This window comes from Musa acuminata, chromosome BXJ2-1 (assembly GCF_036884655.1).
Source record: "Musa acuminata AAA Group cultivar baxijiao chromosome BXJ2-1, Cavendish_Baxijiao_AAA, whole genome shotgun sequence".
NCBI classification, from domain to species: Eukaryota; Viridiplantae; Streptophyta; class Magnoliopsida; order Zingiberales; family Musaceae; genus Musa; species Musa acuminata.
Window position 1 is genome coordinate 8,880,725 of NC_088338.1, and position 18,530 is coordinate 8,899,254.

General features: G+C 33.6%; 1 protein-coding gene across 6 annotated transcripts; it reads right to left on the bottom strand.

Moving 5' to 3' along the window:
* Positions 1-412: 412 nt before the first annotated feature.
* Positions 413-15,091, bottom strand: LOC103991032 (uncharacterized). 6 transcript variants are annotated; one of them, XM_009410394.3, is made up of 16 exons: positions 14,954-15,091; positions 14,625-14,724; positions 14,015-14,178; positions 13,092-13,193; positions 12,866-12,956; positions 12,556-12,772; positions 12,210-12,469; positions 10,787-10,940; positions 7,987-8,096; positions 7,817-7,904; positions 4,671-4,982; positions 4,516-4,590; positions 3,699-4,393; positions 3,358-3,466; positions 1,528-1,707; positions 413-809 (listed from the first exon to the last, which is right to left on the bottom strand). In XM_009410394.3, the coding sequence occupies exons 6-16, from the start codon at positions 12,721-12,723 to the stop codon at positions 648-650; spliced, it is 2,313 nt and encodes a 770-aa protein (XP_009408669.1). In that variant the 5' UTR covers positions 12,724-12,772; positions 12,866-12,956; positions 13,092-13,193; positions 14,015-14,178; positions 14,625-14,724; positions 14,954-15,091; the 3' UTR covers positions 413-647. The 6 variants fall into 6 exon arrangements, with proteins under 6 accessions (XP_009408669.1, XP_009408683.2, XP_018685332.1 ...); XM_009410408.3 differs by lacking the exon at positions 14,015-14,178; XM_018829787.2 differs by lacking the exon at positions 14,015-14,178 and having other exon boundaries at positions 12,866-12,979.
* Positions 15,092-18,530: the final 3,439 nt, after the last annotated feature.

The window sequence follows — 18,530 nt, forward strand, 5'->3', positions numbered from 1 at the left end:
ACGGTACCAACGTATCGAGCGATACATCAGGATTATCGAACGGTATACAAAGACTTACTGAATGATTTTCTCTCACTGTAGTACTGTTACAGTGTATTACTATAGCACTGTAGCATGGCCTATTCGATAGCAGACGATCCGTATATCGGTATCTCATCTTTCAAATTTCTGTCTATTGACCTAACTGAGAACTCACGATCTCATTCTGCAAATGTGTTTTGATTGTTACTAGTAGGAAGTCCTGTCTTTACTGCTCACCTTTTGCTAGAAGGAGAAAACAAAAAAGATTAAACATATTAATGCTTACACAGAAAAAGAAAAAAACATACTAAAGTGAACCTTATTTAGATTTACACAAATTTTAAGACTGACCAGCAATTATCATTTGAAAGTTGTCATGGAGAGGGGAAAATAACAGCAGCACAAAATTATCTTATTTCCTAATAATTTGATGCATCGTAACAAGAATAGTCTCTTATTGCCTCAACTACATAATCAGATCCATTGCGTTCTACCCCGTAAATCCAACACGAATCTAAAATGACAAAATATCCAATACCCTGAAGTAGCATATTGCTGAATAAAGGAGTCAATGGCTTTGAGACTTTTATCATGTTTCAATGATCCATAATAACTACCACCACCAGCTAACTCATTTCAATCAGCATTGTGTGGTATCTGTTGTAATCAGATGTGAGTTTAAAGCTTGGTGTGAAATCGGAGAAAAACCTCAGCACTGCAGCAAGATGTTGAGAGTTATTAGCTGCAACTGCTGCTTCAAGAAATAGGGATGGCTGCACTGTTATAACCTGCATGAGATGGCACGTTTAGCAACATTTCTTTTCTTCTTTGCGATCACTAAATCTGCAGAAAGCAAATAAAAATAATGCATACAACTCGGAAACTCAGTTGAGATTCTATTAGAACATGGTACACAAGGAAATGATTTTTCATTTTTACAAGATAAATGTTGGTTTTAATTTTATCTGGATTCATTCTCAATTCAGGGTTTCCATGAAAAACTATTTGTGCTAATTTTTTGTAATACATACATATACATATACATATATATATACATACAAATACACATACACACACACACATATATATATATATATATAAAACCTTTGTAGAAAGTGAAAGTCGTGTTAGTCTTTTGAGATGAACATGTTTGCTTGGTGTCAAGTTCATGGGTAGTAGGATACCATTGCCAAATTATCTGTGAAGCTTTCTTCACTTCTCAGTTACGCTCTAAGCCAAATCTATCTTGATAAGAAAGATGATAAACTTTCTCACTGTTTCTACATTACACTAAGAAAATCTACCAATACCTACTTTAAATGGATTCAATTCTTATAAAAAATCACATATGAAAGGTTTACACACCTGTTCTCTTGGTTTCATTTTGCTCTATATATTGCTAAATGCAGGAGAAAAAATAGCAATCTTTTCCTTGTACCATCAGATATAAATTGTTTTGATGATAAGACAAACAAGATATGAATGATTATACAAGAGGGTGAGTACCTTGTGTTTTCTAGCATATCGCAGAGCTTCAAGGTAGTATCCATCTTGCAATAGTACAGTGACAAAATCATGATGTAAAGAAAGCTGTCTAAGCATATCCATACCCAGCTTTCTAATCTGAAAGTTCTGACGACCTTGTTCTAAAAGTTGTAAGGCAACTTCTTTAGATGGCTCCAAGATCTGTAATGGAAGCATATTCACTAAGTAAACAATTTGGAGTATAAGGAAGTTTTCACTGGGTAGTCTGTAAAAGCTCACAGCAGCTGTGGTCAACAATATCAGGATTAAAAAAAAATCCAAAAACGAAATATAAAAGCACATATCAATCTTCCAGGAAAAGTTAATGAAATCTGCAGAAGTCCGTACTTCAAAGAACAAGATAGAAGATAACATGTATTCTCTGATGTAGAAGGGAGAGAACTTAATTCTTTGAAGTGTTCTTTCCTTCTTGGAGACGCACTTCAACAACAATAACAATAAGGCTTCAGGTCCTTTTATTTTCAGCTACACAAATATTTTTCCAACCAAGCTTAGGTGAAAACACTACCAATCAAGTGTCAAAATTGGTAACAATTTCACTCTAAATGATATGCAACTGTGAGGTGGACAATTATTTTTGAGTCACAATTTTCTAATAGGATAAGTTACAATGTACATGAGGAAGTAAAAAAAAGAAGAAGGTAACTTGTTGTCATTGTGTGGTGAGCAGGCTGCTGATTTTGAATCATCAGATGTCCTAAAACTTCTTAGCTGGTATCTATGTTCAAAAAAACCTTTGTTAACACTTATAAGTCTACAACCAACGAAAACCTTTTGTATCAATAATTACCAATTATGGTTATTGGCTTATACATCCTGAAGAGATATAGCAAATATCAGTTGTTAAGGTCACTGTTTAGTGCTTCTCTTCTTACAATTTGCCTAGTTCCACACCTTGTGGGACACACTGATAAAGCTTGAAAAAAGTACCATTCATTATTGGTAAACCAAATAGGGTTGCTTCTTCAAGCCTGTAGCACATAGAACTACTGGGATGTAGCAATAAGCATACTGAAAGCTATTCTTGTTAGGCTCTTGATGGAAATTCATATTTTGAATCTAAGCTGATCTCTTTCTCATCTCTGCTAAACTACTTCTCTACCAACTCACAAGTTCAAAGCTTAAAAGGGATTATCTTGTCAACAAAGCATGAAAGAAATACTCCAGATGGCTCACTAGATGGACATTGTTCAAAATTATGACAATAATTAACGCAGAAATTGGCAGCCACAAAACTCCAACTTGTGCAACAAAACAAGGATTTAAGGTTATGTAGGCACACAATGGGTCAGACTGTGTCTGGACGGCTAGGGCAGTTTCTGCCCTCCACATGCACCATCTCAATATCAAGTCAACGCAAGAGTGCCACCATAATGGAAACGCCATCAAAAGAGAGGGTGAGGAAACATGTGCTTGCATCTGGTGATCAGCAAGTGGTTAATTGAAGATCTTACTAAGAACAAGTGAACCCAAGAAGTTCTACATTTTATTATAACATGGTAGAAAAATATTATGCAAATAAAATGACCAAGATCATCCAATAATCAGAATCAATTGAGAATGCAATTGAAATTAAGAAATCCCAGTCATATACATGATAAGATAAGCAAATCATTCTGTTGTAGTTTTTCAGAGCTGTCAACACTCAACATCCAGTAAGGATACCAATTACCTCACATGATTACCTTGAGCAAAAACTGATGTACATGATCAAATAAGGCAAGCTTCCATGAAATGAATAACTAAGGAAAAGCAATTATTATTCAAGGAGCCTGACAGACAATAAATCACCTTGTTTGTAACAAACAATGCAAGTTCACTATAGCGGTTGGTGCGTGCTAGCATTTGGATCATCATCATGTACAGGTTAGGATGAACTCTGAGTTTCTCCTTGGTAGAACTGCAAATTGGAGTTCACATTTCATGAATAACTTCAATATGTTACCAGAAAAAAAAGTAAATCAAAATCCAACTCCAGCAGTAAGTCACATGGCCAACAGATATGACATCCATCAGAGTGCTCAGATTTTCTTATTTTAATTTTCAATTGTGCAGAGTTTTCATTGTGACTATTGCAAATTAACTTATTTTTTTATAAGATTACTCTTCAAACATATAGCCAAATAACATACCAGCGTAGACACTCAACAATAACTGCAATCAAGTATGCAGGGTCACCTCCCAATTCTTCCTCAACAAGTGCAAAGACAAAGTGGTACATTTCATCCAGTGAGATTGCCACACTAATGATTTGAGGTTCCTGCTGGTTTGAAATACAAGAATCTGATCTGCTGCTGCTACATCCAAGTCCTTCTGATTCTATTGGTGATTGTTTCAAATAATCATGTTTCATATTTTTCTTTACGTCTTGCATAGCATCTGAAGAAAGCAAATCAGTTGATAAATACTTATCAAGAGATTCGCCTGAATTGCTTCTCATGGCATCCAAATTTGCATCACCATCAGAATCAGAAACTGAATCTAATGATGCTTTACTTGTAGATTTTTTAGCATGATTATCATTCACATTCACTAAATTTCTGATGGTTGACTGTTGAGTTTCACTCTCTGCTCCCTTGATGATGGATTTTCCCCGATTCATTGTTTCATCCAAAGATTCTGCAGATACAATGTTGGAGGTATTTGCACTTTGGCTGCCTGAATTTTGGCTTTTCTTTGAACTTCTGTCTCCTCCCTGAAAAGCATTCTCCATCTTAACCAAGTGTGCATAAGAAGTGACAAGCACATCTATTGCCCTTGTGATAATTGATATCGGTCTTCTTTCCAGCATAATAGCACGCATTATTGACAAGCATAGCATCTTAATCTGAATGGGAAACAAATGATACAGTATTAGTGCCACAACACAGAATGAGTCCTTTTGACATCGATACATCTGGTTAATTGCAGTCTTGAAGCATATTTAATAATGAAAACAATGACTATTACCTTACTTGGATCTGACCTCCGACGTTGCAAGAACTCCAAAACTGATGGAACATCAGAGCTACTTGAAGCAATAGCCTGGAGAACATGAATAACAGGTCAAAATCTTGGGGTGGGGGGCGGGGGGCAGAAGGAACAAAAGCATATCCAAGACTCACCTCTAGATCCAAGCAGATCCTCCATAAAAGGCCATTATCAATATCACAAATAAGGTCAGGAACAAGGAAAGTCCAACTATCTCCATATATCATTGCGCCATATGCACTAGTTAGATTATCCTCAACCTGCAATGCTTGTCTACCAGAAACTGAAGAACCCCTCAGTAGGAGAGGGAGGGGAGCAGATATTGGTGATAGGCAATCTAAAAATACATCATAGATGATGACAACTTTTGCATCCACTTGATGAACTAGTAGTACATTATCAATCACACTCACGGCAATCCTGCTTGAATAAATTGGAAGAGCCCCCTGGAGAAAGGAAAAAATGGTGACGGAAACCAGGTATGAGATGGAAACTGTGTTTAAGTTAAACAAGTGCTTCTTAGGAGTACCCATTTTGACTCAATAAACAAGTTGAATACTTATAATCATTAAGTTACAGTCATGGGCCAGAAATGAAAAAAAAAGAAAGAAAGAATAATGATGATGATGATGATGATGATGATGACGATGAAAGAAATACCTAGACAGGACATCACTGCAAACTGCAGCTGCTAGAACCAGGAAGATAGGCATCTTGTTTTAACCCAATGCATGGCTAGTCATCTTATTAGTGTTTGACCAGGGCTTTAGCATCTAGAGTATTACCCAAAACATCAGATGCAAGATCCAACTATACCACAACACTAAGAGAACAAGTAGCCAATAGTCTTTTTTCTTGTGGTGGTGGCTTTTTTAATCCCTTGCTTTTAGGTTGGACAATGGTCATTTAGTTCATATAGCAATGCTTTTAATCAAATATGCTATCATGGTTGATGTTGTCTAGACAGATAAACTGCAATCATAATGCAGTTAGGTTCATTGGGGGATGATTTAGTGACTGCAACCATTCCCAAAGTAACAGACTGCTCAATCTACCTGGAACCAATTCTATGTTTAAAATATTAGCGACTGTTAGAAAAAGCTCATAGCAAGAGTACAATAAAATATACCATACTAAAACATTCTCAACTATATTGTGAGTCATAGATGAAAAGTATGAAGTAATTAGGAAAAATTGTATGATTTTTCCTCTACTTTCAAGCCCTAATATAATTTGTCCTCACTACATTTACACTTCTGCACAATTTGAGCTCATTTAACTTGGCTTCCAAATAAATATCCCCATGATTCAACAAAGAACCATCATGCTCTCCATGTAGAACAAACCCAGAAATCCAAGGTACATCTTTACCAAGCATCGATAATCAGTTAAATGAAATAAAGCATGGATGAAAAAAGTTGAGAGCCAACTAAAAAAGCCTTGAAGCTCATTGTAATTTAGATTTATTCAAAACTCAATAAGGCAGTATGCACTCAAGAAGGCTTCATATACAAAATAAATATCAGAAGCCAGTCTAATCACTTCAATCATCAGTGACTATAGTGTTGATTCTCAACCCTATGAAGAATCACATTCTATGTAGGTCCTTGAATTTCTGCCAATTCATTGAGCAAATGATGGCCTCAAAAATCCAAATCGGTGTTCCAATTAGTTCACACTTCAAAACTTCCTTAAAAGTGTACCTTGCTGCTAACTATATAACATGCCCACATAAACATAACACCAAACTAGTTTATAGAAATTTGTGTTCTACCCAATAGTGGACCGATGCCGGTCACTGCCGAACAGGTATGGGTCTGGCAGATGCCAGTGTACTGGCATATGGTATGCCGGACCAACTACCATGGAACTTCTTTTAAGATTTGAGTATCCATGGCATTGGGAGGCATGTGCCATGGTCCGTACCATTGACTTGACAGGCCATCAAACTGGTATTTACTAGGCCAAACGAAACATAGAACCATGGTTCTAACCATGCACTAATAATAGGATTATTCAATATGATTTCCATTTTTTTTCAATGTTTGCCTCAATAAGCTGGTCCCTTGGCAAATGTCATCACAATTAGATTTAATCTATATAACCAAATTATCTTCCATGGAACATGACTTTCTTTCTTGGCATAATTTAAATACGTTAAGGTCCATGGCTAGATGAGTCTGTAGATCAGAACCACATTTCAGATTTATTTTAATCAGCCAAATAAATTAAGCTTTAGATTACCTCAAAGAAACACATCTAATGCATGAACCAAGTGCAGAAGACTGTCTTCTAACAAATCTGTCATAGCAAGAAAGAACCTGAAAGAAACTTAGGAGCACATTTTTCTGTTTCTTAGTTATACAAGTTAAGAGTTAGAATCAGCTTGGATGATCAATAGCTCATGACACATCTATGTATTTAGCAGTTTAAATAATCAAGCATCAGATAAATAAAAAATCAGGCCTCTCTCATAAATCGAAATACATAAGTGGAAGTTTCTCAGAGTCTGATTCTAGCTGCTCCTTCTATCTTGTTCCTAATTCCTAATCAACTTTTAAATTTGGGGAATAACCTACAAAATCAAATTGATATATGGAAGCTTAAAATACTTTCACAAACCACATCTAAGTGAATCCATTATGGCAATCCCACATCAAACTTATATGGTACTAATCCAGGATGAATTTGATTATATGCAATCTTTGTGGTGGACTTGTGATCTTATACAAAAAGGTGCAGGACTCTTCTATTACATGCCAGGCAGCTCAGAAACATCTATTTGTCAAGTCCAAAACATAGCAAACTACAATTATACCATTCTATAGCTAAAACAGTCATCTGATAGATCAGCTGTGTTGCTCACCTGGATACACTATTCATTGAGATCTCATGGATCATCTATTTCTTCTAAGGCAACAACTTCATTCATTAATCAGATCTCATAAATAAGAGTTCAATTACCTACATTGATCAAAGTTTATTATGCCAGGAATACCTCCCGATACGGCCCAGTTCAGCTACAGAGAGATACTGGCACTGGACCAAGATTTTAAACCATGCATTGACCATCCTGCAAATAATCTTTTCTAAGCTCTACAGCCAACAACACCAGAAAGATACTGTTATCCAATCCAATACAGAGAAAAAACATGCACTATTCCTTTTTCTTTGTATCCAGATTAATCAACACAGCAAGCATCACACAACTTAGTGCATCTTAGTTCAGCTGCCTATGAATGTCAAATTCTATTGACACCAAAAATTTTCAAATGCATACCTGTTGCACAACAGCATCACGGTAAAACCTATATAAGTTGAGTTGCATGCTCACCCTATCAAATTGCAGGCAGTATACCCTACCATAGCTGTCAATTTATACCATGATTAACAAAAAACTTCATGAAATCATGTTATAATATTAAATCTACGATGAGGAGAAAAACTTACATGATAACTATATGAATATCTTCTGCTGCTAGAACAGGTTTGTGGTTTGCCTCAGCCTTGGCCATTGCCATCTCAAACTTTGGCAAGCGAATGATCCCTCCAGATGAAAACTGGAGAAGAAAACAAAGCAACAATAAGTTATTAGAGAATACTGCATAAAAGAAAATCCAAGCAACCAATCTTGGACAAAAAAGTAAAATGATATGGCCACTGCAGAATTAACGAATATGAAAACAGATAAAGTGCCAAAGGAGTTAAAAACTAAACATCCTAGACAAACCCAAGGTAACTTATTGGATGACTCTTTCTCTTCAATAAAATCTTCAATAACTTAAAATCCAATTCTAAGAGAAATTTAAAACTCTCTCAACTTCAAGTCATAGTCAACAAACACATGTAATCATCAGAACAAGAATATATTCTTAATAACTAAATATAACAACCCACCGAAAACAGATCCATCAACTAAATATATTCTAGGTACTCCTTGATGTAACAACAAATAATTAAAATCATGATTCACTTTATCGGTCTGTACCGATATACCGACCAGTTGTCGGTATGATACGTACTAAGCTATACCGAACATACCAACACATGGTACATGGGAGCAGACCGATATCTCTTCTCTGACCGGAATGTATCGCCCATACCGAGTGGTATGCTACGGTATGGCGAACCTTGGTTTAAATCCACCAAGTTAAAAGATATATAATTGACTAAACCCAAATTGAAACTGACTTAACATGAATCAACAAATATTTCTCTAGGCAAAGATAAAAAGTACATGTCAACTTATTTCATGAAGAGTGCAAAATAAAGATTAAAAAAATAATGAAGGATTAAGAGAATAAGAGAGAAAAAAACCAAGGTTACATATCAAGCAATGGTAACACTCCCAAGGTTTTAAGGCTACGTTTAGAAACACATTTGCATTTTTAATATGCAATTGGAAAAAAGAGGTTTGAGTGAGTGTGCAATTGTGGAATGCTTCGAGTGTTTAGTAAATAATAGATTAACACTGTATTTTAAATGTGCATTAGCATAAGTGTTGTTTGGTAAAATTATATTTTAAATGTCCATTGAATATTTTATGACAAATTTACCCTTCTAATATTTTAATATTTATTCAAAAGTAAATATATAATTTTTATTTAAATTAATAAGTAAATAAACAAAATAAATAAATGAATGTATGTAATCTTATAAAAAAAATTTCATATGGCCCAAATATATAATAAATAAAAAATATAATCATATAAATAAATATAAAATAGTTTTTTAAAATAAAAAAAATAAAATTTCAGCTTATAGAAAATATAAATTATGTTAGTTTCCCACAAAATCATTTTGGCAATCTTGTAATCTTAGATAAAGTCACAGGTACTTTAGGAATTTGAAAAATTATATTAGCATCCTGCAATTGTTAAAATGCTAATTCTACTCTAAGGTAATATAGAGTATTTACAATTCAGCATCCATCGAAGCAAACCAACTCCTTCTAGAGCAAAAACCATGCCTGAATTTTTGGGATGAACATGTCCACATGTGGAGCTAATCCATGACAAATTCCCGACTTTAACTGTCAGATGCTTTCTTGAACTCTAGTTTCATGGCCAAAATTTTGTGGCAGTAATAGTAGCCTATTGTGCCACCATAATCCCTTTGATGAAGGCCACCTGCACTGGGTGTATAAGATACAATAACATGTTTGACAATCTATGCATAATAGTTCTATCTTGTAGATGCTGTGCTAATTGGCCTATGACTATTGGCAGCATTAGTTAGTCCTGTTTTTGTAATCTGCTTGATTCACCATCTAATGACTTCCAACTTCTGCTAAAACTTCTTACATTTCTTTAGTTATGTCTTAAATCTTAGCTTTCTCAATTTTGATGCTACTTTCTCACTAGCCAAGAAATCTCAATATCGAGTTTTCCAAATTGAAACTGTTTTCATAAGTTAGGATATTTAAACTTTAGACATTAAAAGCTTCCCACCTTTGTCTGTTGAACTTCCAGTGTTCCAGATGTGGTCCAAGCATATGATTCCTAATCAACAGTACTTACAGAGCAGCCTATCAAAAAACTGAAAACCTTAATTGGCCTTTGAATGCTGTACTTTCTTTTGTCCCGAGAGTTAAAAAGTATTGAACAGGACCTGATCAACTAGGTACTAGCTTATCATAAGCCTGTTAATGAAATTGACAAATTGTGGTATAGGATTATAGCTATATGCAATAGTGTTCCTGTTACCCACTTGGCTGACCTAAGAAGTGATGTCCAGTTCTTGTTGTGGCATAAGCATTAATCTATTCAGCCAGCAAAAGGAAAAACAAAAGTTAATAATAACTTTTGCATTGCTGCTTAAATCAACCACTGCACAATAATGGTGTAAAAGTCATGCTGACATCAGTAGTGTGAACAAGCAATTGCCAACAAGATATGGTTGAAGTTGAACAAGACATTCAAAATAAATCAAAGCATGACCATATAACCACAACATTGAGGATCTTGCTCTGCATCAACCAACAGCACTTTGCTACTGAGAGCATTACATCTGCATAAACCCTAGTTAACAATAAAAATCAGAACTTGTTAAAGTGGTCTTCCTACAAAGTGACTTCAACAGATTAATAGCTCAAAACCACAACTATCAAAAAAAGTTGTCTTAGCATGTTAACCTTAGTTAACAATAAAAATCTTATAAAGAACACAGACAATGCCAAAGCAAAAACCATATATTTTCACATATCAATTTGAATGTTCATGTTTAAATCTAATGCAAGTTTGGTTGTTACCTGATATCCGGAAAATATAGTACACTGCATTCCAGAAGCAAGAAGAACCATCCGACTTTCATGAGTGTAAACATACCAGCTCACGCTGAATCGTTTAGCCTCCACCAAACGGAGAGTATTCAAGTCAGGCTCATAAGAAAGCAGGTCTATACCGCTGCATCGATTTACAAATAAACACAATCAAATTAAAGCACAAACATGTATGCAATTGATGTGTGTGTGTGTGTGTGTGTGTTTTTGCATGATACAGAGCTCAGCACCTAATTCACCTAAAAAAATGGTAATATATAAAAACAAAAAAATTATAGTTTGAGGGTTCATTTGACTTTAACTCAGCCTTCTAGAGTATAATACTAATAAGAAGAGAGCTCTGATAACAAACGTGAACATCATGTGCATGCATGTTTCTGCTTGTCTAGTCCACTCTCTCTTTTTCGTTACACATCAATCTAACTCATATTTGGAAAGAACAAGCATGATACATGTTCTTTTTTCAATTCACACAGCTTAAAGACAACTGAGCAACTGAGTACTATCACAAAGAAATATCTTCTAGATGATAATAGCATGGAAAATCGAACATAAAAGAATAGTTACATGACACATTTGTCAATGGTATATTACAAATTTGTATATTGGCTGCTTCATGCCACTCATACAGAATCTCATGCTAGATTTTAGCAGAGTTTATAAGCTAATAAACATGCTAATCCACAATAGAATAGGTGACTATCAACAAGAGTTGTAAGATCACCACTCCACACAGCATTACAATTTGTGATGGAACAAGTACAGTTGTTCAATTAATGATTACGCGAAAGAACATTTTAAAATAGTCAATTTTAGCCAATTGGGTTTCAAGACAGTCTAATAACCATAATCAAGATTCTTTTACACAAACTGGTCCTTAAGACGATCAAAAGTACAAATTAGCTAATAGAGATCAAAGGACAAACAGCTTCAAACCATGTTCTACTGCAGTATAGCTGAATTATAAGGTATTTGTAGATTCAGTATTGATCATCAAGTAGCATATGACGTTTACACTGGAAGGATATCCTTTCATTGAGACTCCTAGCTTTAGCATGGGCCAACTAGACCTAATTAGCCTATTTTATTTACTGCAAGCCAACAACAAATAAAAGCAACTGCTCCTAAATTTACATAGGTATATCAGCAGCAATGTGAGTTATAGAAGTAACCACAACAAAGATAGATAAAAATAGATATATATTCACCAAAAATGATTGTAAGTTTGCTGATCCATGTTTTTCTAACAAACAAAGATACTAATACTGAATGCAATGAAGTTAACCTGATAAATTGCAAAAAAAAACAAAGGGGCACAAAACAGTAATATATACCAACTGATGCATTAAACTATTTATAATTACTTGGTAAGAAGAGCTTTAGGACAACAAACCTTGTCTTTATCAATAAAACATCACAGGATGGGCAATCTGTCCAAAAGAAACCAAGTATGCTTTCAGAATCTGGCCTGCATCGTCGACTAAATGTCTCCCTAGATTCTCTGTTTATGAATTGGATCTCTTGATTAGACCTTTGAATCCCTATTAACTTCCCATCTAGGGAATACCTAATAGATAAAACAGGTCCTTCACCAATGAAATCAGAATTGGGAGGATCTGATTGAGTAGATGGACCAACTTTCCAGGATAAAACCTGTGATAATACACATTAAGAGACAGCTACTAATCTCACAAAAAAATTGTAAAGTGCCAAGGGAAGGGTTTTTCTAACTCTACTACCTGATCAGATGATGGAGCAAGTAGCAACTTATTCCCATCATCATAATACAGTCCTTGTGTTCCAGGAACATTGCATCGTAAGGGTGGATGCTGAATATAAACATGAGAGAGAGCACCAGAACCACTCAGTCCTACCTGAGATGGATCGCTAGAAGCTTTTCCAGACATGGTCTACTTGTCTACTATACAATTCTAATTACTTGCTTGGGGCAAAATGCTGCAAAAAACATTAGCAGGAAAAAAGAGCTTTCTAATAAAATTGGTCACTGCATATGAAATTCAAACAAGTATGAAAATGTTAAACTTTTACCTCACTGGAGACTTAAGATCTTCCAAGATTTTAAACAGGGTTCCAAATTGTTTGTTCTGCTCCAGAGTAAATCTTATACCTTGTTTCTGATCTTTAAGATCAACAAATATTTTCCTTATCAGTACAAGGATGCAAAAAGAATTAAGATATGACCACCATTCTCTTGGAAACACTATGTAGTGTATGAGAATATTTATATTGTTTTCCAAAAGAAAAGTTTAAATACCGTGCTTTGCATGCATGCTTTCAGTGCAAGAAATTCCTTCAAACACATATCACGCTCTATCTCTGGGACTCTTTTCGAAATGCACCTTCCATATTCTTTTGTCTAATAAACATAAAGGATTAGATAAAACAGAATAAATATTCTACACAAAGAAAAATCGGTCAGACAAATATTCAACTGCCATATAGTATTGCTATTCTTTAGATCCAGGATATACCACCAGTATTTAATTGGAAAGATACCTAGGGTAGTTGTAAGCCTGAATAAGATCAACATTCTTAGCCTCCTCAGGTTAATACATGGGTGATCTATGGATGACCCCATGGCTTTAAGAGAACACACACAACCCCTCATTTGAGACTTTCAGAAGCAAATATAATACACAAATTAATACATATACACCAATGTATATGTACATTCCTGATCTTTTAATGACTGATTCTATGCCTGGAAACCAATCAACCAACCTAACTCCATATCATTCATCAGCTCTCCATCAGCCATTAACAGACTTCTTATTTTCCTTGTAATTGATGGACTTGAAAATGATGAACCAGAGAATTCTAGCCAGAATGATCTTTTCAAGGTGAAAGAGCATATCAATCATAGGTTAGTTATAAAAGACTCGGATCCAAACTTCCTTCCCTATCAAAGTTTGAATCTCCATTTATATTGCCATTTGTCATTCTCTCACTTAGTAACACGTATTTTAGATCTTTCTTGAAATCTTTTAATACATTATCGGAAAGTTATAAAAGATCAAATTCATATCTTAAAGTCATGAAGCAATTAAACGATTCTAATGTTGATTAATAAATAGATAGATTAGGGAAAAGACGTCCAGTTCATTATTTCATCCAGTGACATTATTAGATATCATACAGTACTGGGGAAAAAATAGCCTAAATTAGTTAGAAAAATACTTATCAAAATGAGCTGCAGGCATCTTTATAGAATTCTTGCATAAACTTCATCCTGATTTTATGGATCTTATCCACAAGTATCATGCAAAATATCTAACTTCTATAATCTTATGAGCATCTTCTTTTCATCCAGTTCCATGAAACATGTTACAGAAATTTCAATGCTGTCATGAAACACAAAAGGAATTTTTGGGTCAGAAACCAATTTATTCATAGGAAAATGGAATAAAAACAGAACAATGGAAGATATTTGTTCAATAAGAAGGAATCATCTTATATGGGAAATAAAGGTTGTAACTTCCAATACAGAAAAAGCAAAAAAACATTGGTTCAACGGATTATGAGTTAGTTCAAGAAAGTAAGTCCCATGAAGAGATGAGAGAAGAAGAATAAGCGAAATGGATGATACCAAAATGCATCTAACCCTTAACAAAACATGCCCCGGCCAGAGAGGTCCAAGAATGCTCTTGCCTCCCCATTTTGTCGATAATTAACAGCTAGCGTGTAGGTCTTACAATTACACCATGTTTTACTCGATAATCAACGGAAATCACCAACAAGAAACACGCACAACAACCACGACGTCACCAAGAACGTACTGATTACTGACCTGAGAAGCACAATTGACCAACATACGACTCAACGCAGAAACATTCTTCCTCTCCTTCATTTAAAAGATCGCCGGAAAGAGAACCGATACATGAAAGGATCTACAAACAAACATGAAGCGTCCACCTCAGTTCCACAGTGGTAAATGCAACTAGGGTTTCGATCAAACGATAAACCCCTAACAAACTTCACTTTGTTCATCAAGAGTATTCGAATTAGGGTTTTCCAAAGACGATCTCAAACCGAAAGCAGGACCATGATGGGAGTTCAAGAAAAAGTTGGAACGGAGATTAAAAATCCAATTGACGCAACATCTCATCGAGATCTCACCTGATGCAATCAGAGAAAGCAAACAAAACCCATATTTGTTGTTCCCGTTGTCATCGTCCGGTCGTCGTGCTCGACGATGGTACCCAAACCCCAAGACGGGATGCGGTTCACCTACCGGTCGAGGGACCTGACGGAAACGAAAGACTCAAATTATATATATATATATATATACATATATATATACATATACATATATATATACATATACATATATATATATATATATATATATATATATATATATATATATATATATATATCGTTATGCAATTTGAGTTTACAAAAAGTGAGGATTATATTAAATATCGTAAAAGAGTAGAAGATTTGAAATACTATTATAGTGAATTAGTGTTTCAACTTAACAATCGTACCTCCTTTATTGATATAGGAATCATTTTTCCTAAACTAATCATCCATTCAAAAGCCATCATCACAACCTCACCACGATGATTTCATAAAATTCTCATTAGCAAGCTCTTTGTAATCACATCAACTAAAGGTGATGTATCCGAGGAATGATACGAGTGCTCGACACTTAAAAAAAAATATATATATATATATATATATATAGTTTATTTCTTTGATGTGAGAATGTGAGAATATTAAGATGAATATATAAATTATTATAAAAATAAGAAAAAAAAGGATATTCTCATTCCTCAATGATTAGGTGTGTCCTTGATATTGAATAAAATAAAAATAAATTGTTATTGATAGTATATATATATATGCGCTAAGACCTATAAATATTATAATTAGAAGTTATGAAACAATTATTATAAAAAAATATTTTTTACAATTTAAATTCTTATCTTTATAATAATAAATATTTTTAATAAAAAATCATGTATTCTAAAAGTCTCTTCCAACTATGCCTCAAATTTATTATAAAATAATAATTAATTTAAAAATAAATATAAAATAAACACATTAGCAATCACACGAGTAGCAATCTTCAAAAAATCATAAAAATAATTTTAATATTCATAAAATATATATAAATATCAATAATTTAATATAAAATAATAATATATCAATTTTATTAAAAACTTATATATGAAATAATAATAATAATTTTATATAATAAATAAAATTATGCATCAATAACATACAATACATCTCAATAATATATATAATAGTCAAATAAAAAAAACATACGTCACACTTGATAATACACTCTATACATCACACTTGATAATGTACTCTCTTAATAGCAGATGAAGATACATATTCTACGGGATAATTTTCTCCCAATAGCGGATAGAGTTAACTCATATCGTACTCTCGACAACGGATGGGGTAAAATATCTCTCATCCAAGTGGGGACACATTTCTCCAAATAAGGAATAAAGAGATCGTCTAACCACTATGTTTGACGACCCATTAATCTTCAAAGAAAATTATCTTATCTATCTTTGACAATAATACATAAACAACTATAATAATTTATTTACATTCATTAATTCATAAATACATTCAAAAAATAATATGATAAAATATTATAAGAGATTATGCTTGATGAATGATCTTCTAGACTATATATATTGGTGGTTCCATACTATGATGAGACCGTAGATCCTTTCATAAGTTACATATCCATTGCAGATCACTAGTATAGTCACATATACTATATGATAATAATCACATCAATATCATAAACTTAATCTAAAATAAAATAAAAAGTCAATTATTTTCAAATATCATATTTAGATAAAATGTTTAAATTCATCCCATTATAAAAACATGAGACAAAAATCTTCTATCAATTGAAATAGCTCAATTGATTTAAACCAAACTTAATTTAATTATGACATAACAAAATCAACCTCAAATTCTTAAGAACTAATTTGGAATCATCCTAGACTAGTCTAATTTAGATTTGATTAATTTTAATTAAGTTAAGTAGATTTAAACTAGTCAAGTTAGTTTGAAATCACCCTAAACTGTTTGAACTGATCAAATATATTGGATTCAATCGGTTAACAAGCTCAAACTAATAAAGGAAGAGAAAATTAAACTTTGTCGTATAGTGTTAGTCCAGATCGAACTAACCTAGTTAAGTCTTGAATAGATCACATGCGTTACATATACCTATCCCAGACAACAAATTGGGTTGAGATACAATAGACTAAACAGAGGGGCGACAATGTATCTAACACCACTCACATAACTAGACATGCTTAGTTTCATGGGCTAGGTTAGAACCTCACTCATGAGTTGAGTCATGTTTAGCCACATGAGTTGAACCATACCTAACCACATGGGTTGGTTTATGCTTGGCCACATGAGTTAGGCTATACTTGACTACATGAGATATGTCATACTTGACCATATGGATTGGGTTGTACTTGGTCACATAGGTTGGATCATATTTGACCACATGGGTTGAATTATATATAGTTACATCGGTTGAACTATACTTGGCCACATCGGTTAAGTCATGCTCGGTCATATAAGTTAGACCATACATGTCCACATAAGTTGAGTCATGCGTAATCACATATGCTAGATCGTACCCAGCCACATGGGCTGGTCTAGCCAATCAACTTAACTCAAGTCAGACCCTCAATTTTCCCTTTCTTATTAAATTAGATTTTAATATTTTTAATTATTAAAAATAACTTAAATATATAAATTAAATAATTTAAATTTATAATATTAAATTTAAAACTAATTAAATCATAAAAATCATACATAAATATTGAAACATACATATGTCTAATTAATTGAATTAGAACTATTATGTTAATCCAAAAATAAGAATTTTAATAATTAAATGAATCTTAAAATTTATTTAAGTTCAAGAGACCATTATAAATCAAATAATCATTCTAGCCTCATAAATCAATTATCATTATTTATTAATCATAAAAAATTAAAATTAAAACATTATTATGCATCATAAAATTCTAACTATCATAATATAAATGATTTCAAAATATGAATCAAAGATGATTAGAAAATAATAGAGGATCTATCTCTCCACGATCCTCTCATTGTAAGGAACGAGAGAGGAGAACTCCTTTGTATAAGAGAAAATAAATTATTTTCGAAAAATAAATAATAATTAAAATTTTATTTTACTTTTACACACAAATATAATTATGATATTTTATTTCTTATGGTTCACGCACAAAAATAAAATTTAAACTATTTACTTGATAGTTTATTTATGATAATTAATAATTTAAATAAAAAATTTATTATTTATGACAATTAATTTATGTTAGAGAAAATTTATGGGTGATTACATTTTTCCTTTAATCCAGCAGATCTCATTGCAATTGTTTGAGACAATTATTACGCTACAACAAGTGAATGGCCCCGAAGACGTATAGCTTGTATTGCTTGGAGTTTGCTACTGATTCCATGTTGCCTGTGGTACAAAGCCTGACATTGCTGACCGCATGAAGTGGGCAAGCAAACAGTGATGGGCAGTAACGTTGCAGCTAGCACAGCTTCAATGAACCTTCCACTGTCATCACCTCGATGGCCCTGATGACCAAGTATGCTGTCAGGGATCATGATGGGGGGGGTGGGAGTGGCGTTGTTGGTCCAACAGAGAAGACTTGTGGTC

What these genes read in the sequence shown, in the direction of transcription:
- LOC103991032 (XM_009410408.3), bottom strand. Translation starts at nt 12,723, where the DNA reads ATGTCTGGAAAAGCTTCTAGCGATCCATCTCAGGTAGGACTGAGTGGT. An exon ending in CATTGTTTGTTACAAACAAG is followed by an intron (nt 1,708 to 3,357) that starts GTGATTTATTGT and finishes CTTCCATTACAG; the next exon opens with ATCTTGGAGCCATCTAAAGA. An exon ending in GATATGCTAGAAAACACAAG is followed by an intron (nt 810 to 1,527) that starts GTACTCACCCTC and finishes CATCTCATGCAG; the next exon opens with GTTATAACAGTGCAGCCATC.